The 22,755-nt window shown below is 50.4% G+C and overlaps 1 protein-coding gene and 1 long non-coding RNA gene across 2 annotated transcripts in view; one reads left to right on the plus strand and one right to left on the minus strand.

The window, feature by feature from the left end:
- Positions 1–15,117: 15,117 nt before the first annotated feature.
- Positions 15,118–17,624, minus strand: LOC311422108. Its single transcript, XR_014685191.1, has 3 exons — positions 17,082–17,624; positions 16,180–16,873; positions 15,118–16,081 (listed from the first exon to the last, which is right to left on the minus strand). It is a non-coding gene; the product is annotated as an uncharacterized lncRNA (long non-coding RNA).
- Positions 17,625–18,518: 894 nt separating this feature from the next.
- Positions 18,519–22,755, plus strand: part of IGSF21 (immunoglobin superfamily member 21) — a 37,540-nt gene continuing 33,303 nt past the window's right edge. Inside the window, exon 1 of the mRNA XM_084494826.1 lies at positions 18,519–18,597. Coding sequence (XP_084350952.1) covers positions 18,534–18,597 — 64 coding nt within the window. The 5' untranslated portion in view covers positions 18,519–18,533. The remainder of the gene's footprint in view (positions 18,598–22,755) is intronic.

The following is a 22,755-nucleotide window of genomic DNA, read 5'->3' on the forward strand; positions in this document are numbered from 1 at the left end:
CTCTTTTTAAGAGGAGCTCAAAGGACATTCAAGGCCAAGGATGGAAAGGAAGGCATGAGGCCAACTTAATCCCTGGTGCAACACTGCCAGCAAAGGCAGACAGCAGGCACGAAATGGGCAGGAGGCAGGGAGGTGATGGGTTCCCTGCATCCCTCCGGAGCACAGCGTGTGGTGAAATATTTCCAGAGCCAGCAGAGGAACAGTGGAAACACCGCGTGATGCCTGTATGTCCAGCAGCAGATGTGTGGGCACCCGGGTTTTAATGCTGCTCTGTGTACACAGCCTGCTGTAGTGAGAACAGCCGAGGGTTACCGGGCTGACACACAGGTGGTGTCTCCCCAGGAGCTGCTGCAAGCAGTGTCCAAATCAGAGATGTTCTTAATTGCAAGAGGAGCAGCGATGGTGTTGCCTCAGGAGGGAGGTGCTGGTGCTCCACAGCAGGGCATTTCTCTTCGTTTTACTTTATTTTATTGTGACGCTGCAATCGAGCCCATCCACCAGCTGTTTGCAGATGTGGCCACCTCATCTGTGTGGAGATATGGCCGCAGCCTCCAGCTTCAGCCTGAATTGCCATCAAGCACTAAAATCTTGCTTTAGGTGAGGCTCAATGCATGCGAATCCTATAGGAGCACAAAACAGCTTTATTGCTGCTCCTTTCCCTGCTCCCCCACTGTTATTTCCCCTCCCAAACACTGAAATCAATTACGGAGCTAAAAAAAAAAAATGCATTGAGTAGGTGTAGCCTGTCCTCAGCTTAACTACACGGATCTCTTGCTTGAGTCTGTGTGGTATTTCTAAGGCCACCTTGCTGTAGTTCTCCTCGAGGCTTTTCATTGATTTCTGTTACCGCAACATGGAGCATCACGGCTGGGTGAGCTGGAGAAATGCAAAGTGCATGCAGTGCTTGCAGAAACACAAAGTGCATGTGGTGCTTATGGGGCTGGGTGTTGCAATGCCTGTGATACGTGGCTCACCCAAAGCTATTAAAAATGCTCTGGATCCATTTTGGGGTAAAACTGGTGTGGAGAACTTTGGTTTTCTCCATGCTGGGGCATCATCCAACCCTTCTTTGCTTCAGGTTCTGCTTGCTTGCCATCCCCACCCAGCAGCTGGGTGCTCGGTCACCCATCACTTATCATCAACATCATCATCTTATCATTGTTACCATCACAATGTTATTGCCATTGCATCATCATCACGGAACAGGCTGCCCAGGGAGGTGCTGGAGTCACCGTCCCTGGGGGTGTTCAAGGAAAGGTTGGACGTGGTGCTTAGGGACATGGTTCACAGGGTGACATTGGTGGTAGGGTGATCTTGGAGGGCTCTTCCAACCTTAATGATTCCATGGCCAAACCCTGGTGCCATGCCAGCATGAGCCAAGAAGGCATTTTCTCCTTGTCCCAAACAATTTTAATCTTAGTGCCACTGCGCTGGGCTTTGGAGAGATCAGGACAGAAGGCAAAAGAGGGGAAGTTTCTGCTGGATGTTTTATTTTTGTTGGCAGGTCCTCCTGGCAAGGCAATCACCCAGCCCTGCCCTCTCCCCGGGGAGGAGGGAAGCAGCTCTGCAACAACGAGGAAAACAGTCTGCTTTTGTGCCCAGCCCTTTCTCTTCCTTGGCTGCCGAAGGATTTACCAATTAAACGGTTGTTTCGGGTTCTAAAACCACTAATCAGATCTGCCAAAAGCCTTAATGAGAGCTTTTCACTTCCCTTCCTCTTTGTTTTATTTTTTTTAAAAGGTTCATTAAAGATCCACAAAGGATGGAAACGAGTTTCTCAAGCCACGCTCCTTGCCCCAAAATAATTGCCCGGGCGGCTCTCGCCCAGCCTTCGCCGCCGCTCACTAACCTGCCGAGCTGGTGGGAACTGGCGAGCAGACACTTTTCCCTGGGAATTGTTCTGCTCTTCTTTTCCCTTCCTCCCCCCCCCCCTTTTTTTGGTGCATTTTGGGCCTTTTTCCTCATTTTTTCTTCATTTTTCCTATTGTGCATGCAAAGGCAAAGAGCCCTTGGACAGAGGAAGGTTGGAGCACGTTGGGTTTGACTCCATCCTTGACCTCCAAAATTCTCCTGGACATTTAGCTGCTCTTGTTATGGTTTCTCTTGCTGTTTCCAGCCTCAGACACAAACCTCTCCCCAAAGAGCAGAGCCCTTCAAGGGTAGCAGATGGCTGATGAGGAGGAAAGTCGTGGGCAGAAGGATGCAAATGATCTTGGATGTCTTTGCAATATTCATCTCATCAAGGCCGTGCAGCTGGGGAAATGCATCATCCAACTTGGCTTGTTGCAGGCTCTTCCTCCAAGATCACCCAGGTTTTGGGTGCTTAATGAGGGTTTCACCCTATTTTAACGCTATGTGGTCACTATCACACATGCTAACAAAGCACTAAAGCTCCACAAGAAGTGTTTTGTAACACAAGTGAGACTTTTCTGGAGATACTGCTCCAAAACTGAAATTGCACCGTGTCCATGGGCAGTTCTGCAATATCATCTCCTCCAGCAGCTGGAACAAACCCGCAAATTTCAGGATGTCAGGATCGCTCCTGGAACTGAAATTCCATGTTTTGACCAACACTAATTACGGGGTGTCACTGTGCGCTGCTTGTGTGATCCGCACATGTAGGTGCTTCTAAGATCTCCAGAAAACAACAATTTCCACAGTTTAGCTTTCAAAAGTTGGGCTTATTGCAGCAAGAGGATCTGCCCACATCTTCCTAAAAGAGCGTCTTGCTCCTGGACCTGCTAGCAGCTGTTCTAAGTAGGCAAGGATGGCACGCTGCTGAGCAGATATATTTTAATATTAAAGGAAAAACCATAATAACATATGCAGAAATGACAAGGAGTTCCTCAAAGCTACTTATCAGCTGCAAAACTTCCCCAGACCTCTTCAAAACTGCAAAACTCTGCTCTCAGATGAGCATATTGCACATTTAATTCTCTCTGCACAGATTTCCTCTGCATTGCTAGGCGGCTTAAGATACTTTAATGTGTGCAGCAAAGGCTTGTGGTGACACATGTAATTAAGTCTTGCAGAACACCCTTCAACAGTAGAGATCAAAGCAATTTGCAAAATAAATGTGTGTCATTATCTCAACTTTACAGGGAAACTGAGGCTTAGAGAGGGGAAATCTCCCAGCAGACAAAGGCTGGAGGCATGGAGGAAAAGCAGGATTCCCAAAGCCCCGTTTTGCTGACGAGGCGAAACTGCAGAGCGCTGAAATTTGTGAGGAATGTGTTTGGTACACTGCAGTGAAGGCTCCAAAGCAGAGTATGTTTCAGCTAGAAAGAAGCAACAGACTGAGATGCAGACAGATTCTTCCCTCAAAATGACGTCTTGAAAGAGAGACTTGACTTGCTGTATAGGAAGCTATTTTAAGGAGAAAAGACAGCATTTGACTGTGTTGATGCAAGGAGCCCCATCTAGCATGAATGAACTCCTTCTGTCTCCAGTTCTTGTGCTATGAATTGGGGTCACCCAACCTGTTTGCAACCCGTGGCAGCTTCCCCAAAAACTTCTGCTTGCTGCCATCCAATGGCACCTCCAGAGACCACATCTCCAGGGTGACAAGGAAATGTAGGCTGCACCTACGTGCTGCCATGCTCAAGGCTCTCCATGGCCACGTTGGCCAAGCAGGAGTGGAACACACCCGAGTGGTCCCTCAGGTCCCCATTTCGTGACCCTTCATGGTGGTGATGGGCTGCAGACAAAACTTCTTGCTCTTGCTCCTCCTTGAGCTGGATCTACCACTTGCCCACCCAACGATTTGTTTCCAACAGCCCTCAGTATAGCACCCCTGTGCTTTCTTTGCCGTAATTAAATTTTGCTTTGCAATCACACACACACAAAAAAAGCCTCCTGACAACCAGTGAAAAATAATTAGCGGCACATTGTGTCATTAAACACTAGACTTTAATTAAATTGCATAGAGATAACTGCTTCTAACGACTGGAAGTCTGGAGCCTCAAGACAGCTGAGTACTCAGCAGAATGGAGTAAAACACCTCATAAAATAGACGAAAGTCGGGTCCTTTCCTCTGGTTGATAAAGCACCTGCCAAAACAGGGCATCACATTGCAACTTCCACCTGAAAATAGCTTATCATCCCTTTTCCTTCCCTGCTTTTTATCTCTGTGGAGCTAAAGGGCATTTGTCAGGGTGAGTATCACCCTGGGAGGAGGAGCTGCTCTTCTCAAGTTGGCTTCTCTGTGTTTGGCAACTTTTTTAAGCCCCCTGCCTTGGGAAAAGAGGTTTCCCCCTGGCCATGGGGTGGTTGGACCTGGACTAGCCATGACAGCAGCTCTGTGGAGGTGACCCATGAAATCTGTCAGCGTGATGTGTTGGTGGAGGATCATACTAGTGGTGGGTTGGCTTCTTGGAGCATCTAGGGCACCATGTCTTGTTGCTTGCCCACGTCCTTAATGGCCTTGAGCTTTTCTACTTGAGATTTCCAACTGCTCCTGATCCATTTTCAAGGTCGTCTGGGATCCCCTCACATCTCTGACCCCTTTTCTGGCCACGCACCAGCATTGCTGCCCACCTGCAAGTCTCCCAGCTTGGGGACTGTTGGGGTGAGATGGTGCCGCTCCTCCTGCTTGCAAACTTGGCGGGGTGTCTGTGTATGTTTAGTGGGAAAAAAGGGGACAGTTGGATAACGTGGGGTGCAGAAAGTGCTCCCAGGATTGCACTTGCTTTTTGAGCCAGAAAACATTACGTTTTTCTAGGATTTTTGCCTTGCCCTAAATACAATTGAGATCCCCCCCATTGTTGGCCCACCCTGATGTTTTATGCTGACTTTTCCAAATGCGGGCACAAAGCACAAGCCTTCTTCCGCCGTGAAAATTTAATTACTGCTTTCTCGCATGTTTCTGCCAGACCTATAAAAAGAGGCTTATCAGAAGTGATAAGCCCGGCGTCCTCGGGAACCGCACCGTAACTCAAGCACAGAGCAGAAATGCAAAGGGGCAGCTCCTTTTGTGGCCTTTTTCCAACCACCTTTTGCTGGCAGTGTTACAGCGAGGCACTTTGACAAGATGCAAATGCCCAAGATTTCCTTTTTCCCCTTTTAAATAAAGTAAATATCATTAAAATTCAACTGCTTCTCCATGGCTTTTTGCTCTATCTTCCATCCTCACTTCTTCCAGCTGGAGTAACGTATTTTCCCCCTACTCCTTTAGTTGTCAATCAAAACTTCTGTTGAGAGGTTTATTTTTAAGCGGTCCCATTGCTGGTGCAAAGGAGCTGAAAGGATCTGTGTTGGGCACTGCTGGTGGCTCTTTACTTGCTATCACGTTGTCCCTGAAAGCTGCCCCTTGCCTTCACCAGCGAGCAGATGTCTAACAAAATCTCCAAGGAGAGCAAAAATTGAATAGAGAAAGCAATAGGAAAGAGAGAGACCTCCGAGAGTGCATTTTCTGCAGATTCCTCAAGGTGTTTTTCCTCCTCGTAAAACTGCGGTTATGGACCAAGGTTGTGTCTCTGAAGCAAACAGCCATGTGCCGGGCAGGGGTTGAGGATGTGCCCGGAATGGGGATGTCTGATAGCAGAGCGCAGCATTGGCTGTGAAACAGCTTGAAGAGGGCAAGGTCTCCTCTAAAAGGCTTGAAAACCCATCGAAAAGCAGAAATCTCTCTTGGCTATCACTTCACGCTTGAGGCAAGAGGTCGCACAGAGCAGTTCACTCCCAGCCCCTCTTGGCTTCCTCCCCGCGCTAGCTGGATCACGCTCTTTCCCTTTTGTCTCCTCCTCGTTTCATGGCAGGTTTCGGAGGCTCACTTTGATTTATTATTGCTGTTTTTTTTTTCCTCAAATGTGCCAGAAACGTGGTGCTCCTGCTCCCCACTCCTGTTTCACCGGGGCCAGCAGCAGGGTGTGAGCTCACAGCAGCACAGAATTTACTATTTGTTGTTTTCCATTTGAAACACTCCTTATGAAAAACACTTTTTTTCTTTGGCTCTGCAAAAAATACATATATGCATATATATGTATATACTGCTTGTTCCTCTGTTTGAAGCAGAGATGTGCATGTGTTGAGGTACAAGGTGTGCTCAGCAGGACCTGGCTATTCTCCTGCATCGTTTAAGGTCAGCTCTGTATGTTTTTCCTTGAAGAACTTGGCTGCTGGCACCACAGCTTGTGCTGAAGCCGAATTGTGCATCCAGTCAGCCAAACCCCTACTGTCTTGACAGTGCAGTTGTTTCCCTCTTGTCAAATCTGTCTCTTTTTCAAGGTCATTTTTAGGCTTCTCAAAGCAACGCTTGGCTGTACAACCTTTACCCGTGAGGCTTCTCCCAAACTGCTGCAAACCAAGCGGGGTGGCTCCGATGTGTGGCCGAGTTTCTGTGCTGGTGCAAAACGGTGCTGCCTCTGCGCTTTTGCTAGAAGGTGTTTTTGGAGGGATTTGCTCCTGTAGGAGCGATCTGGCATGAACGGGGCCTTGTGGATGTCCTCGAGCTCCGGCTGGGACGGGCAGCGATGAGCCATCTGGCAGGCTTTGCATGCAGGCAGGTAGCTGGCAAGGGCAGCACACGGTGCTTTCAAAGGAAGGGGAATAAAAAGGCACTTGGATCAGCCTTGCAAAGTTTGTGCTGTGTACTAGAAAGTCTTTTTTTTCTTATGCAGGGTTGGTGCAAATGCTTTCTTGCAACCCTTGCCCTGCAATCTACTGCTGCGGAGGGCAGGAGTGCCAAATGCAGGGGCTGCTTTCAGCACTGCACAGGGATAACCCCTTGAACTGGGGGTCTGGCTTTAAATCTGAGCTGCTCACCTATTTCTACCCTCTGTACCGACCTCATCGGGGAATAGTTTTCTTTGGTTTGAGGAGATTGGGATGAAAATAGGGGAAAACTAGTGTGCTTCTGACCAGGGAGTAATAAGACAGTACACGCATTTGCCTGCCTGTGCCCATATCTATGTTTGCTCGGTGTTTTATTTACTTCATCTCACCCAAGGGGGGAAAGGTGATTTGTTCCTTGGGGGAAGCATTTATAAAGTCTTGCCTGCCTTGGAAAAACTCGTCTCTGAAGAGTGATTGCCAGGATTGGACTTATTTATCCAAGAGGAGAGCCTGGTAGAAAGGATATTATGGGTCTGTGAAATACAAAGTAGAGGAAAGATGAAAAATCAGGTGCCAGCAGTCCTGTAAGAGGAGAGGAGTGGGTGACTGAGGAACATTGCAAAAACCCTCCAGGGAAAACCTGAATTGATAAAAGAAACATTTCGTGCATCTGGTCCGTAATGAGACCACGTGCTGCCCTACTCCAGTTGTCGATGCTTCCTCTTCCAGGCCAGTGGGTGCTACAGTACAGCCTCGATTACAAAACCCAGAAAAGTCTATTATTGGGGAAAAAAGAAGGTGATGCAAGCCTGCTTTTAGTTGCTGCTCACTGTGAAGCAGCAAACTGCTTTGATTTGTGCCAATTTCCCCCGTTTCTGATGCTGAACCGTGTAGTAGCATCTCATATCAGATTTGGGAGCGGGCGAGGGGGCTGCCCCCTGTTTTACAATGAGAAAAGCATCCCCGCTCCCTCCCTGATGCCTCCAAATGCATTTTGTTATGCTGTTTCCATGCAAACTTCAGCCCAAGTTTATTCTGCTCTTCTCCAGGTACTTGGCAGTGAATGGATTTAATACTTAACCACAGCCTATTCGCACATCTCACCTGCCTGAGGAGACACAGGGAGCGATTTGCATATTTATTAAATATCTTTTTGCAGGATACACAAACCGCAGTATTATGTCTTGCTCGCGGTGCTGGCAGGTGCAGGCTGGGGGGAGAAATGCACTGTAAAAACTATGCAGGAAGCCTTGAAGGCAAAACAGGCAGCGGTGCCCGAGCAGCCAGGGTCTTGCTTTTGCTCCCTTCTGCGCTGTGCTCAGCATCTGCCATGGGCAAGGGTTGTGGGCAGAGATGCAATTATTTTTCCTAAATTTGGCCACAATTCTCACATTCTGGTGTAGTAGTGACAAAATGTGGAATCCTCTTGGTCTTCACCAAAAAAAAAGCTCTTTTTTTTTTTTTTTTTTTCATGCAAAATGCAACAAGCTGACCCCTAAGGTGTTTAGCAGATCCAGAGCAGCGTTGTTGGGTAGCTTGTTTTAAGCCGATTCTCCTGAGGAAACCCCTCTTCTGTGATTGCTGCTTGTCCCTCCTCTTGCCCCAAACCTGAAATTTGGGACCAGGCTGGTTGGTTGTCCCAAAGACCCCACTCTGAGTTTTTTTTTCCAAAAAGCATCCTTTCCCCTACCCTCACCCATCCCTTGCCACTTGGGAGGCTTGTGCTAAGGAGATGCTACAAACCCCATGTGTGGGCTCATGTTGCTCACCTGGATGTTAAGCAATCAACCTACACGTCCTCAATCCAGGCTAAAAACACACTTTTTTTGCCCTCCTGCTTGCAGGAGCACTCACGAACCCGGCTGCTGGGAGAGCTTGCATAATTCACCTTTCTTCCAAGGCACACCAAGCAGAAAGCAAATAAGTTGCTGCTGGGGTTGGGGGAAGCAAGCACACAAACAAGCAAATCCCATTTGCACCTTAGGGAAGGAGCCTCGGATGTGTGGAAATAAATGGAAAATGTGGTTGCAAACTTTAGCCGAGCCTGAATTTCACCTGTTTGTGTCAGCACGCGTTGCCTGTTATCTGTATTTCTTGCAGGGTGATGGACAGGGCTTGAAGTCAGCATCTAGAGCAGAAAACAAATGCTCTCTTCCGAGATGGATGTATGCTCCCTGCTCCACAAAACATATTATGTGCCCAAGGTGATACAGACATTGTAAGAGCTCCCCTGACAATATGTAAAAATTTATAGTTGCTTCAAACCTGTTCTCTGTGCACTGCAGATTTATGGGCTGGGGAGGTAAGGCTGCATGAAAGTAAAGTGGGGAAGGGGCTGCACGAAGAGGGTGAGAAGGAGGAACATTTGGGTTTTGCAGTTGGCACAACTCTGTCCCAGTAGCGATGGTGGCTTGGTGCAGATGTGCGTATGAATTGCAGCAAAAAGAGAATTTTTTTTTTTAAAGCTATTTTTCCCATGGTGAAGGTTAGGGGCAGTTCTTTCAGGCTGTGGATTATGCGTATTGAGCTGTAGAGGGAAGCAAACTTTGTAGAATGGGATGTGGAGAGAGCTGAGGCAGCATGGACGGGACGTGAAACGAAAAGACAGAGGAGAGAGGGCTGGGCAGCATTGTTTTTGCAGGGTTGTTAACACCCAGGCCTGCGCCCACTGGCATCTCTGTTGGAACAGACCACAGCAGCTGTTTGCTCCTGTGCTGGGAAGTGCCTTGAGCTCTCCCCAAAAAGCCACTAGCTCTGATGCAGCCCAGGCTTGTCCTCCCTCTGCGCCCTTTGGTGGGGATGTGCTTGCAAATACCCCTCTTAACAGCCCATGCAACCTGTGCTGCGTAAGCCCTGGCTCAGCCTCCCCAGAAATACAAGCAAGCACCCAAAGCTTGGGCACAGCGGAGCAGGATGCTGGATGCAAAAACGACCTGACAGCCTTTTCACTTTGTGCAGCGCAGGCGAGCAACAGCAATGAGCATCGGTAAATAAATAACAGAGATCTCCGCACCGCGGATGGCAGTGGGGCTGGATTCTGCTGACCCTGGTATTGTTGCTACCTGAAGGGAAAAGGGCTCTATAAAATATTGAAAAAAGGTAATAGAAAGCCAGACAGCATGACTAATGGCATGGAGAGGGAGGTGGCTGGGTGCTCCAAGCACGCCCAACATTGCTGCTTGCTGCATTTTGCAAAGCTCGTAAGCGTGGCTGTGCAAGGAAAAGTGCAGCGGGGGACACACTCCCAAAATATGTTGGCAGCCCAACTGCCGGTGGTTTGCAGCCATCTGCAGCTGCCCCTGAAGCGGGTGGAAGCCATGCTCAAGCTTTTAATTTTAAATTTTTATGTTTTATTTCTTGCTTCTGTGCTGCGATGTAGATAAGGCCATTAAAATGTTTCAGGAAACAAAGTGTAACAAGATGCACATTCGGGGGGGGGGACTAAACAGGGAACCATGTACGGGTTTGAGGCAGCTTAAAGCCCTCTAAGAAGTCCCAGAGGAATCTGTCTGTGTCCGTCTGTCCTGTGCTGTTGCTTGAGGTTGGAAACACATTGCACAGGCTGGGCTCGGGGTGGTGAGATGCCTTCAGGGATTTTCCCCATTGCATTGGGCAGCAGCTGGGGTTTTAGTGTAAAACTCAGAGCTTTTCACTAAAAGTTTCCTCTGTGCACGTGGCCCTGACCACAGAGATGGGAGTTTTATTGATTTTTAACAGCTGCCAAGTTCCAGCTCTGCAGAACAGGGCTTGGGCTTTTCAAATGCAGTGCTTCAGGCTTGCTCCAGTGGCATGGACAATACCCCTCCTCTCTCCTTACATAGGTCCTGCTAATCACAGCAAATATTTTTTACCCCTTTCTTTGTGCTTTTCTGGGCATCTCCAAGATCCTTGAATGGTGGTGGTCCCCAGGGGCTCACAACTTACCCAAAAAGACCTGGGAGGCTGCAGGTTGCCTTGACTGAATGCTGGCTCCCTCCTTTACCCTCTCAATTACATGATAATGTGTATTAAAATTACAAATGTATTTATAGTCTCTATTTTTTCCCCCAATTCCACGATTTTTCTTACAGCTCATCCACTGTAACAAATTCGACTTCATAAAGTGAAGGCATGGGTTGTTATTACCTTACAGAAATAAACGGGAACCGCCGATCTTTATTCCCAGGCCTGGCATTTGTCTCCTTGAATGCTTAATGTGGTTTTGGTTGACACTTCGGATTTGTTCCAGTCACTAAAGACAGCCACAAGCTCAGCTCAGGGGGCTCAGGTTGTATTTTCTCCCTCTCCTCACTCCTTGCAATGGATATCGCTTGCAAACCCCATGTTATTTACTCTCTGGAGGGATGCCCCTTTGCAAACCCAGCATTCTTTGTTCACCTCATAGATGCTCCATTGCAAAACCCAGATTGCTTGCTGGAGGGATGCTCCATTGCAAACCCCACACTATTTTCTTGCTGGAGGGATTCTCAGAGGAGGAGATGGGGATGTAAGCCCTTTTTTGCAGACCTCTGCACTCCTGGGGGGTTATTTTGCAACCCTTGAAGGAGCAGAGGATGCTGCTCTGGTTTTGGTTGGTGCAAGGGCAAGGCAGCTGGCAAGGTATGAGCTGGGAGAGGACTCGCCACAAATTTGCAAGGGTTGAAAGGGGTAAAAGCCAACAGAACAGACCCAGTGGGGGCTGAAGGGCATGCTAGGGTTGGGATACCCAAAGTCAGCAGGACCTGGGGCACCATCCCATGAGATGGGATGGGACAAGCTGCAATTCTACTGCCCATGAGCCCATCTCCACTTCCAACCCAACCACAGCTGCCCCCATCACAGCCAAACACCCCCTCATGCTCACCACCCCAGCACCAAACCAAAATCTGGCTTTTTATGACACCGGTTGCAAAGCTGCTGTTGCTACAACCCAACACCACCATGCCCCTCCATGTGCTGGATCAGTCCCCTCTCTTCCCAGGCTGCTGTGTCAGCCCCGGCCTCTGCTTTTGGAAACAGCCCAAATGGGCATGCAGGGGCTCCAGCACCCTGGAGCAGCCATTTGGGTGGGAAAATGCAAAATCCACTGTTGGCAGAGCATCCTTTTTTCATCCCGCCTTATCACAAGGTGCTCCATGAAGTCTTTGCTGTAACTACTTTATTTTAATTTTTGTGCAGCAAACGTGGAGGTACGATGGGGGAACAGGCAATGGCTGTTTTCTGCTCTTGTTTCAGCGCTTGTTCATTTTGATAATGATTTTCTTGTTTTCTACTCATATGTGGGGGAAAAAAGCTGAACCAAGCATTCAGTGTGGCTGCCAGCATTGGCAAGATCAGAAAAAGATCCTAAAGTTATTGCTTCATTTTTTTTAACCCATTTTCAAGGCTGAGGAATATATGAGAGACCCTGATTTGGCACTACTGTTGTTTTTTTTTTTTTCCTTCTTTTTTTTTGAACGGGAAGTATTGGAGGAAAAGGGAAAAATGCAGCATTTTTGCCTGCATCTAGCATCGATTGGTAGCAATTAGTTTTGTGAGCCAAAGACTTGGAAAATGAGTTTAAAATTAAAATGCATGTCATCCTGCATACTGGGATGGAGGAGGGAAACAAGCCAGGGAAAGGGTGCCTGCAACTTTTAATCTTATTTATATCCACCCCTTGGCTGTCATCAGCCTATTTATGCAGCTGTGAAGACGTCCTCTCAAACGTCTTCCATGTATATATATCTGTACATGTGCACTTGTATATTTATATAGCTCCTGGGAGGATTCGTTTTGCAAAGTGATGGGGGATGTTTCACCAGCTGAGGCTGGGCTCCTTCCACCTCCGCTGCATGCAAACTGCTTCTCCCTTCTGGGTGCTTTTCTGGTTTTGAGGCTGCCCAGCGTGTATTTGGAGAGCTTTTAGCATTGTGGGCTGGTTGAGGTGTGCTTGGGACGCACATCCCATTAGGGTTTCAAAAAGGTTCAGAGTTCAGTTTACGTTAAATTGGTTCATGTTTTCCATTTCCAAGCTGGAAGCCTGGTTTTCCCATGAGCCTGGTGTAAATCCCATGGGATAGATGCTCCCGGGGTGATGGGCACACTGGGAAGAGCACAGCCCCCACAGGCAGTGCAATTTTAGGGCTGGCAGCACATATGGGGGAGAACAGTTGTTCTAGGACGGACAGAAAATGTGAAGGGTTCCTGGCACAGCCCAGGTGTGGGTGAAAAATCCAAGCAGCTTCAGATATTTCATCTCAGAGGCGGCTGAAATGTTTCAATTTTGTGTTTTTTTTTTATCCCCCCCCCCCTTTTTTTTAAGGCAGAAGTGAGGGATTTCTGAAACAAAATGTTCTTTCCAGCTGAAAAACTGAAACCTTCCATTTGCAGGGAGGGAGAGAAAGGCCAAGCTAATCCTTTCAAAATACTCACAATTTTTCTAAAAAACATGACATTCAAGCCCAGAAAACCTCCCCGAGTGACTTACAGTTGTGAAATACTGCAGTGTTTTGAAAACCAGGGGTTTTTTTTGCACTCCCCCAGGTCTTTATTTTGGTGGAAAACAGAAAATTCAGCCTTAATATTGACTCATGGGCTCGGGGGAAGGGATGGGGCTGAACAGATGGGGACGTGCATGCTGGATTTTGCCTGCATAGCCTGGACATTTCTCCCTTTCCTGTAAGCACATCATGAGCTATAGGATCCCCTTTTGGTGCATGGATATTTATATATTCTGGTGAGGCCGCACCTCGAGTACTGTGTTCAGTTTTGGGCCCCTCGCTACAAGAAGGACATGGAGGTGTTCGAGAGAGTCCAGAGAAGGGCGACGAAGCTGGTGAGAAGTGAGGGAAGTGGTGGAGTCACCATCCCTGGAGGTCTTTAAAGGACGTTTAGATGTAGAGCTCGGTGATATGGGTTAGTGGAGGATGGGTTAGTGTTAGGTCAGAGGTTGGACTGGGGGATCTTGGAGGTCTCTTCCAACCTAGATGGTTCTGTGATTATGTGAAGAAATCACAGTGCTGCAGCAACCGATATCTCACACTGGTCTGTACTGGTGTGAACTGGGAGGGACTTCTCCGAACTGGTGGCTGCGGTGGGTTTTTAGTCCTTTAACTCACAGCAGGATCAGCCTCATTGAGCCATGCATGCTGGGTGGAAAGCTCTGCCTGAACACAGCCCTATTGCCCTCTTTATTTTTATTTTTTAATATATTTTTTGCATGCAACGTGTGTTCAAAATGCATAGAGCCAAAAAGCACGCTGGGGAGAGAGTCGTATATCAGAGCATTACCGAGAGCGATAATTTAATGAAAGCAAATACCTGGACTCGTGATTACACCGGAGTGGGGAAATAAGGACTTCTTAAAAGCATTAGCCACTGGCACAGATTTATATGAATAATTATGGCCCAAATACCAACCTTGGGAATTATCCATGGTGGAACCAAGGCAAGGAGCTGGCCTAAATAAAACCCAAGTATTTTGGGGTGTATAATATTGCAGTACCTTGAGGTATATAATACAGTAATTTTTGGGGAATAATACCTTAATATTTTGGGGTATAAATTATATATCCTCTTAAAGACTCGGGGATAAAAGCACTTCTGTGTAGTGGCTCTGGTGCACGCAAGCACAGCTGCAGGTTTGGGTGCTCTGTGGTTTGCTTCTGCCCTTCTGCGTTGCTGCTGGAGCATGTTAATTATAGCATATTAATTATATGTATTAATTAAAACCTGCATGCGGTGAAAAGCCTGTTGCTTACACAACATGGCCCTTTTGCTCCTCGGGCCTTCCGACTGCTTGACCTGCCGAGGGAGGAGGAAGGCATCGAGGAAACAGCTTCGGTTCCCTGCCAGGGCCAGCGCGGCCTGGCCGGAGTGGGATCAGCCGAGGGCACCCAGTGCTCGGTCAGCTGCCAAAAATGAGTGCAGCGGGACGGCAGGGCTCCTCGCGACCGAGACAAGCTCGAGCTGAGCCCAGAGAGGCTTTGAACCAAGGAAATGATGCGCTGGCTCTGGCTCTGAGGAGAACTTCAGGCAGAAATAGCGGACAAGCTGCGTTTTGGGAACACTGCTGTTTCATTTTACAATGGCTTTTTATTGTTAAAAAGGGATGAAAATAGCTAGAACTTTTGCTACGGCAGCAAAGCAAAGCATTTGGGGTTAAACACAGTGTGTTGGGTTAGCCTACAGTGATGCTTTTTTGCTTTCTGACTGCTTGCGTTTCTATTTTTGATGGAATGATGCTAGCAAGGGTCAGAGGCGAACCGGCAGTCAGGGCTGGGAAAAGCAGGGGAAGATTCTCCTTTTCTATTGGGAATCAGGTAGGGGTCCATAAATTAAGACCAATCTTCTTTTTTGTAAATCGGGCTGTTTGAAGATGGGCAGAGTCTGAGGATTGGCCTTTCTGCTGCATCCACGTCGGCTGATGCTTTAAATCCCGCCCGATGTGCTTCTTCCCCGTGGCAGCACAAAATGTCCCGGTTCCTCCTCTCCAGCCAGGATTCCGCCAGAACTCTCTCTTTCCCATTACATCCAAAAAAAACCAACAAAACAAAACAAAACAAAAAAAGCCACAGGGATGGAACAGGTGTGCAAGGGATCCGATTTATTTTTGCACCAGGTGTCAAACCAAAGGCAAAGGGAACATGAGCTGTGCGGGAGCAGTGGCATGGGGTGCATTTTTGCAGCACAAAATGGGGTAATTAACGAAGGAGAAATCCCCATTAATGTTAACGGGAATTATCCGCAGCTAATTACCCCTCTGTGCTGTATCTATGGTTGTGTGAAGCAACTTCATTGCAAGGGCAGGTGCAGGAGGTGGTCACCGGGGATCTGCTGAGATTGTGAAAGCATTTCCTTGAGTTTTTTCAACTTACAGGGAAAACTTGGTTCCTTCCCAGACCTGGCGAGGACTTTTTTCTGCCATGGAAGACCTCAAAAAAGCCCATTTTAGGGTTACTTGACTCCCCGCAAAGGGCAGGGGGGGACGGGCAGCACAGGCAGACGAAGCCGTGTGCTGCTCTTTGCCGATTTCCTCATTAATCTTGATTACGGAGCCCTCGCGCTGAAGTTAATTTTCTTGTAGATGCATATCAGTCATGTAGCTGGGAATCTCTCACACGCTAATGAGGAATCTCAGCCTCGACACGTTATTACTCTGCTAATTAGTACACAGGCTTCTTCTGGAAAGGTCAGGAGAGAGGAGCTGAAAAACTTCTCTTTTCACAGCCTTTTTTGTGTCAAATTGGGGTCACCGCCTACAGACGGAGGAGACGCCTGCAATTCTCTGCCCTGGATTTAAGATGCTCCCAAAGGGCACCAGAAACACTGCTTTGGACCTCGTTTTTTGGGCCAGATCCATCCACCAAGGACAGGAAGGGCATCGGCTGCTGGATGAGGCTGGAAGACAGCGACTCCATCCCCAAACAGGGATTTTCTGTGATGCTGGCCTGTTGCAACGGGAGCAGGCTGTGGGAAAGCCCTTGTTCTGAAAACCAAGCCAAACGCAACCAAACCAGCTCCTTTTGCTCCTTTCCAGGGGCTGTCAGCTGAGTGCCTTCACCAGCCGCTGAATTCACACAAAATTAAAACCCAGGCAAAACCCAATGAAGCCAGACACCCAATACAAACGGCAATATTTTTTTTCCAACAATTTACATCACTTACTGTCTCCTCTAATGTCCTGGGATCCGGCTGACGGCCCGCACGCTCCTCGCTGTGTTTTCTTGTGCTTCAGTACTAAATCTGGAGGCTGTCAAAGACGTTTTGCCTGGGGAAGATGGCTCCTTCTCTAAACGTTTTGGGATGCTCGGTTCACGCCTCTCCTGGCTCACTGCTCCTGCTCGATGGGGTCAGAGCTTTTGCACCCAGAAAGCAGCTGCAGAGCTGCAAGGGGATAAAATTGGGGTCAAGAAGGATTTGCGAGGAGCAGATATCTCACACCTGCCCCCAAACTTCCCCTCTTCACTGCTTTTGTCTGGGTGGCCTTTCTGCACTTTGAGCCTCATCTCTGCCTCTTGATGCATTTCGCCTATGGGCTACAGCATCCAAAGCTGGAAAAAAAAACGCTCCATGCCCCTCCTGAACATGGAAAAGAGAGGGGCACAGAAAAGGGGATGCTGAGGGATGGAGGCTCAGCACAGGAAAGCAAGAGGAGAATAAAGTCTTGACGGAGGCATCTGGGAGCTGCAGCTTGTCCAGGAGCTGACAGCACCCGTTGGGTCAAGCATGGGTGGCTGCGCAGCTCAACTCAGCTTCACCCTGGGGCTGGCTATTTAGGGAGGTGTCCTCGGGGTTCCCACGTTGGACAGCCCTGTGAGCATTGTTTCTTCCTCCTCTTGTCAACGATAGTCCTGTGAGACTAAAGAAAATGTGATGCCTTTGAGAGGGGGCTATCAAATCTGCCATCAGATACAGCGAGATTTGATTTCCAGGCATCCCCACACAAAAGCACGCCCAGCTTTTCCTGGTGAATGAAAGGCTATGGGAGAGAAAATCCAGCCCATGCAAAGGAATTTCACCAATTAATTTATTTGATTTAATTTGTTTTGATTTGATTTTGCACTGACCTATGCAGGGCCTGATTTCTTTTACGGCGGTTGGTTATTTTAAGAAAGAAGCCGTAACCCAGTGGATTTTGTCCGACTGGTGCTGCTGGTTGTGCTGGTCTCAGTGCAGAGGCTGGTTTTTGCAGCTGGGACCCCTACGGAGGACATTGGGGGGTGTTTGCATGAGGCTCGGTGCTGCTGGAAACGAGGGGAGTTCCTGGGATTTTGAGAAATGTCAGGGTGAAGCTGGGGCTGGGGGCTGTGGGAAAAGGTGTTGGGGACACAGGGCAACCCCATGGGACTGGGCAAGTCAAAGGCAATTGCAAAAGATAATTTTGCAATGAAAACGTCCAGGAACTAATTAAATGTGGAGAGCTGGATGAAAGCAAGGTCATCTGCCATGGAGGGCCACGGAGGGATGCACATCCAGGCCAGCGCATAAATGGGGGGGGGGAACAGCCCCAAGGCCGGATCCTGCTCCTGGGGGCTGCAGGGAGAGGGGAGGCGCTGAATGAAGCCCGAGCGAGCCCCCTGCGCTAGGGGGATGGCTGCAAAGTGCTGCTCTCCAGCTCCCTCTGGCTACCCCAGCCTGCTCCCCCCAGCCCCTGCCAGCCTCCAGCATCCCCTTCTGCACCCCGCACCCCCCCCCCGAGGTACAGCCCCTCCCGTTTTCGCAGCCATGCACCCCCATCCACCTCAGCCCCCTTCCTGCAGCCCCCATACAAGGCACAGCCCTCCCCCCATATACCACGCACCCCATATACCACGCACCCCATACACCTCGCGCTCTCTCCTACGCCCTCTATCCAAGGCACAGCCTCTCCTGCATCCACCCCTATACCATGCACCCCCATACACCGCCCCCTGCCCCCCCCCACACCGAGCACCCCCTCCTGCACCCCCATACAAAGCACAGCCCCCCCCGCACCCCTATATTCCGCTCCCCCCCTGCATCCCCATCCAAATCACAGCACCCCCAACCCCCGCATCCACCGCCCCCCCCCCCCCAGCCTCCATACAAAGCACGGCCCTTCCTGCACCCCTATACAACGCGCAGCCCCCCCGCACCCCCATATAACGCGCAGCCCCTCCAGCCCCCCCCATCCACCGCCCCCCCATCCAAATCACGGCCCTCCCTGTCCCCCCCCCATCCTAACCACAGCCCCTTCGCCCCCCCCATCCTTTGCCCACCCCTCCCTCCATCCAAGCCACGGCCCCCCCCCCGCCCCCAGCCCCTCCCCGGGGCCGGACCGGGGCGGGCTCAGCCTGGGGGGGGGGGGGCCGGCAGCGAGCCGGGCTCGGGCTGCGAGCACTCGGCTCGGCTCGGCGGGACCGAGGAGCGGGGGGGGCACCGAGCCCAGCTCCCGGCCCCGCCGCCATGCCCCACGGACCCCCCCCGGGTCCTTCGTCCGCCACCGCCACCGGGCCGGGGCAGCGGTGAGCCCCCATGGGGCGCCCCCCCCCGCGGGCACCATGCGGACCGTGAGCCCCCTGCCCCTCTGCCTGCTGCTTTGGGATCTCCTCGACCTGGTGCTGGGTGAGTGCTCCCCCCCCAAAAAAAAATAAAAATAAAAATAAAAAACGGGACTGCTTCTAACCCCCCCCCCCCCCAGCCCCGGGATAACGGGGGGAGCCGCTCCGCAGAAAGCGTGCGGTGGCTCCGGGCTCCGCATCTCCCCCCCCCGGGGGCTTGGGGGAGGTGTTGGGGGGTGATATGGGGGGGTAGGGGGGGCAGGCACCCGGGTCGGACCCGGTAATAGGGCAGCCGGTAATAGGGTACCAGATTTGGAGCCGGTAGTAGTAGGGCAGCCAAAAATAGGACACTGGGTTTGGACCCCGTAACAGGGTACCCAGTGTGGACTTGGTAATAGGGGAACCCGCTGATATGCAGCCAGTTTGGATCTATCAATGGGGTGCCAGGTTTGGACTGAGTATTAAGGTACCCATTAATAGGATGCTGGTTTTGGACCCCTTAGTAGGGGGTTCGTTAATGGGATATTAGGTTTGGACCCATTAATAGGACATTTGTAAATAGATCACCTGTTTTGGACCTGGTAATATGGGAACCCACTAATACAGCGACCTGTTCAGACATATTAATAGGGTGCCAGATTTTGACCTAGTAAAGGGCACCCAGTAAGAGGATACTGGGTTTGGACCCGTTACTAGGTCACTTGCAAATAGAGCACCCAGGAATAGGGCACCCCCACTGGACCCGTTAGTAGGGTACCTGGCTTGGATCCAGTAATAGGGTACCTGCTGATAGGACACTGTTTTTGGACCCGGTAGCAGGGTATTAGATTTGGACCCGTTAATAGGGCGCTTGCAAATAGAGCACCCAGTTTGGACCCATTAATAGGGCACTCCCAAACAAGGCATTGGTTTTGGACCCATTAACTGGTACGAGCACTGGAGCCGTTAACAGGGCACCCATTAATAGGGTACCTGCTAAGAGGACATGCGGGGGCACCCCAAACCCTGCAGGCAAGAGGGAGGGGGTACCCAGCAGGGAGAAGACCCCCCCCCCATCCAGCCGGGCTCCCAGAAACCCATTGCAACGCCTGCTTTGCAGAGGTTTAATCCACCCCCCCTCCTCGCATCCCCTCCCCAAAAGTGGGGTTCCCAGGAGGCAGAAATGCACAGGGCAGGAAACTTTCCCCTCCCTGCGCTTGGAGGCTGTGGGGCAGCTGCTTGCTTCCATTTCTGGGGGTGTTCGGAGGTGCCGGGTTCACGGCCCCCCCGTGCCCACCCAAGCCACCCGCTGTGGGGTCTCAGCAGCCGCTGTCCGTGGGAGGAGCGCGGCGAAGCCCCGGCTGCTTTGCAAAGCTCCGGGAGACAGAATCGGGTGGCAGAGCTCATTCGGCACTGCTTGGGTTTGTTTTTTAATTTCTAGCACACTTTTTCCTCTACGGAAAGCTGCCATCAGCTGCTGCAGGGAGCGGGGAGGGGGAGCAGCGGCCGTGCTCTGCGGGCTTGACACAAAGGAGCCGATTCTTCTCTGGTTTGGGATGCCGGGGCCCCTGTGGCTTGTGGATTGCACAAAATCATCCTTTGGGGATTGCACCCAGTGTGGCCGTGGCCATATCCCAAGCTGTGGGTGGGGATGCGTCGCGCAGCTCTGTGCCCCGTGTCCCTCTTTGCTCGTCCCCGTTTTGGGGAGCAGGTGGAGGATTTTCAAGGAACAATGCGTCCGCAAGCTGTCCGTCACCACTGCACGGAGCCGTTTTCCTCTGTTTCGCCTCTTTTTTTTTTTTCACAATTGCTCTTCCGCTGCCGATCTGGGAGAATGAGTGAGTGGATATGGGTAAACCAGTGCTTGTGGCATGGATTTGGGGGAAAAAAGGAGGCAAAAGTTGTTTTCTCATGGGTGCGGAGGCAGCCCCTGGCAGAGGTTGTGTGTTGGGAAGTGATGCGAGAGGAGGATCCTAGCATGGCTCCTAAGCTGGCAGTGTCTCACGGACCCAGACTCACACTTCCATGAACCTGTTGTTGGCTCTTAAAATCCCACTGGGACTTTGCTGTTTCCCCGTATCCCGAGGTTGAGCTGCTCAAAGCATCTCCTCGCAGGCCCTTGGGTGGAGAAATGCTGTCCCAAAACCCAGTGCTTCCTCTCTGCTTTTAAAGCAATAATAATAATAAAGATAATAATTATTGCCATGCATGCCCGTCACAATGCTCCGGCAAGCGACGGAGAGCTGCTCCCGAAATTCAGTGGGCAGATGGCTTTTCCTTGGCTGACAGCATCCTTGGCTGGAGCTGCTGCCGACCTCCGCGCGTGGCGAGGGAGGACGTGCCCAGGGAGGTCCTGCCCCTCGCTTGCCAGGGATGCAGCAGGATCTGGCTGCAGCCCCCAGGAAGGGGACGCAAGCTCCCGCTGCTCTCTCCCACAAGCGCACGTGCCCTCGTGCTCAGCATCTGCAACGCTCCTCCAAAGCGATGCTGGCAAATCTTGTCTTTTTTTTTTTTTTTTTTTTTTGTAGTGCCATCTCTCTATATTGCATGGTGCGTGCTCCAGAGCCACTCACGTGCATTCTCTCCCCGTGCTTTGCCCCGTTGCTGCCCTGTCCCAGGGCACACGAGGTGTGCTGCTGCATCCTCTGGCGGAGCAGAGCGCCGGGACCCATCAGCAGCCCTTCCACTCCGGCACAGCATCTGCGAGGTGGGAGCCTTTGGGGCTTTTCCATCCATTGCCTTTTCATAAAAAAAGCCCTTTTGTTTGCCCAAACGAAGCTGCCTGCTTGCTTGATGCGCGTTAGGTCAGCTGGATCCTTCCCAAAGCGTTATGCATCCCTCCGGGAAGCTTCACCCACCCACAGCACAGCTTTTTTCCTTTAAAACAACCTCGAGCTCTCCCTTTGGCCAGGAAAAGCTGCCTGGGCAGGGCTAAGTGGGTTAAGGAGCCGTCAAGATGAGAAAATGAGGGCGGATGCGGGAGGTGAGCGGTGGGACAGTGGCTGACGATGGAGCCGTAGCCTCGGGGCCCCTGGTTTTGGAAAGGCAGAAAGCCCCATCTGCAGGCAGGGCGATGGCTTCTTGGCATTGCTGAAACCCGGGCTGGCTTATTAGCTGGCGCTCAGCTTGTCGCCTGAAATATGTTCCCATAAAATGTTCATCAGCAGCGGTCGGGTTTGTTTTACAGCCGTGTAAAATCAGAGCTGTGTTTTGCAAACATGAAAGGAGGGCTAAATATGTCAAGTTTTGATCTCAGCGAGATATTTATATATAGCCCTCGTCTTAGCTTTTTACTTCGGCTTCCGGATTCAACCTCTGGTGATGGGGAAAAAAGGGGAAAATTCAAGTGTGGCCTCTTGTTTGAGGCTGCTCAGGAAATTGCTGGGCTTTGCCCCAAAAGGGCAGGTTTACTGGGGCAGCTCGTGTTGCATGCCTGGGACTGGGCTTTGCAGGTTCCTGCCCTTGTGGCTATGCCTGTGCTGCTTCTCCGAGCCCAAATTGCAAAGAAAAGCAGCTTGGAAAAATTCCTTTGCAGTTGTTGTTTTGTTGGGGAGCGGATACTGGAGAAATGCTTCATTTTTCTCCTTTCTGAAGGAAAATCACAGCATGCCGCGTTTGCTGGGGTGATGGGAGACACCTGCACGAGTCTCTTGCTTAAAGACAAGAGGTGTATGGTGGGAGGTTGCACAGCGAGGGAGAGGAGGAGCATCCCCTGCACCACGTGGAAGCAAAACCTGCTCTAATTCACCTGCAAATGCATGGCACTGACCTGGAAAACTGTAGTGTGTTCTCACCAGCCTTTCTGCTCCTGCCTTTCCCTGGCAAATCTTGCATTCAGCTCAGGGTCACCTCATTTTTATCCTTTCCTACCAATTTCTGTAAATTCTGCTTATTGCAAAGCCTCTCGCTGTCCGGGTAAATCTGTGTTGTGGAAGCAGATGTAGCACCTTCCAAAAACCCTCCTAACCATGCTAATTGCCCTTCTCCTCTCCCAACTAGGCCAATTTTGATATTCCCTTCTCTCTCCCCACCAGCTGCATTTTGTAGCAGTTTATAGCTGCCAGATTGAATCCAGAGCACTTTCAAAAAGCTGTAAAGCAGGCAAGGATCTTCCCCTCGCCTTGTACCTTTCCCAGCTAACAAGCAATTTGGGGTACTTAGTTTTTCTGCTTACACTCTCGTGCATTGAACCCCATTTCTGAGGGTTTCATTCATTGAACCCCATTTCCACCTGGCTGGTGGA

The sequence above is a fragment of the Aythya ferina genome, assembly GCF_964211825.1.
Source record: "Aythya ferina genome assembly, chromosome: 21".
NCBI lineage: Eukaryota > Metazoa > Chordata > Aves > Anseriformes > Anatidae > Aythya > Aythya ferina.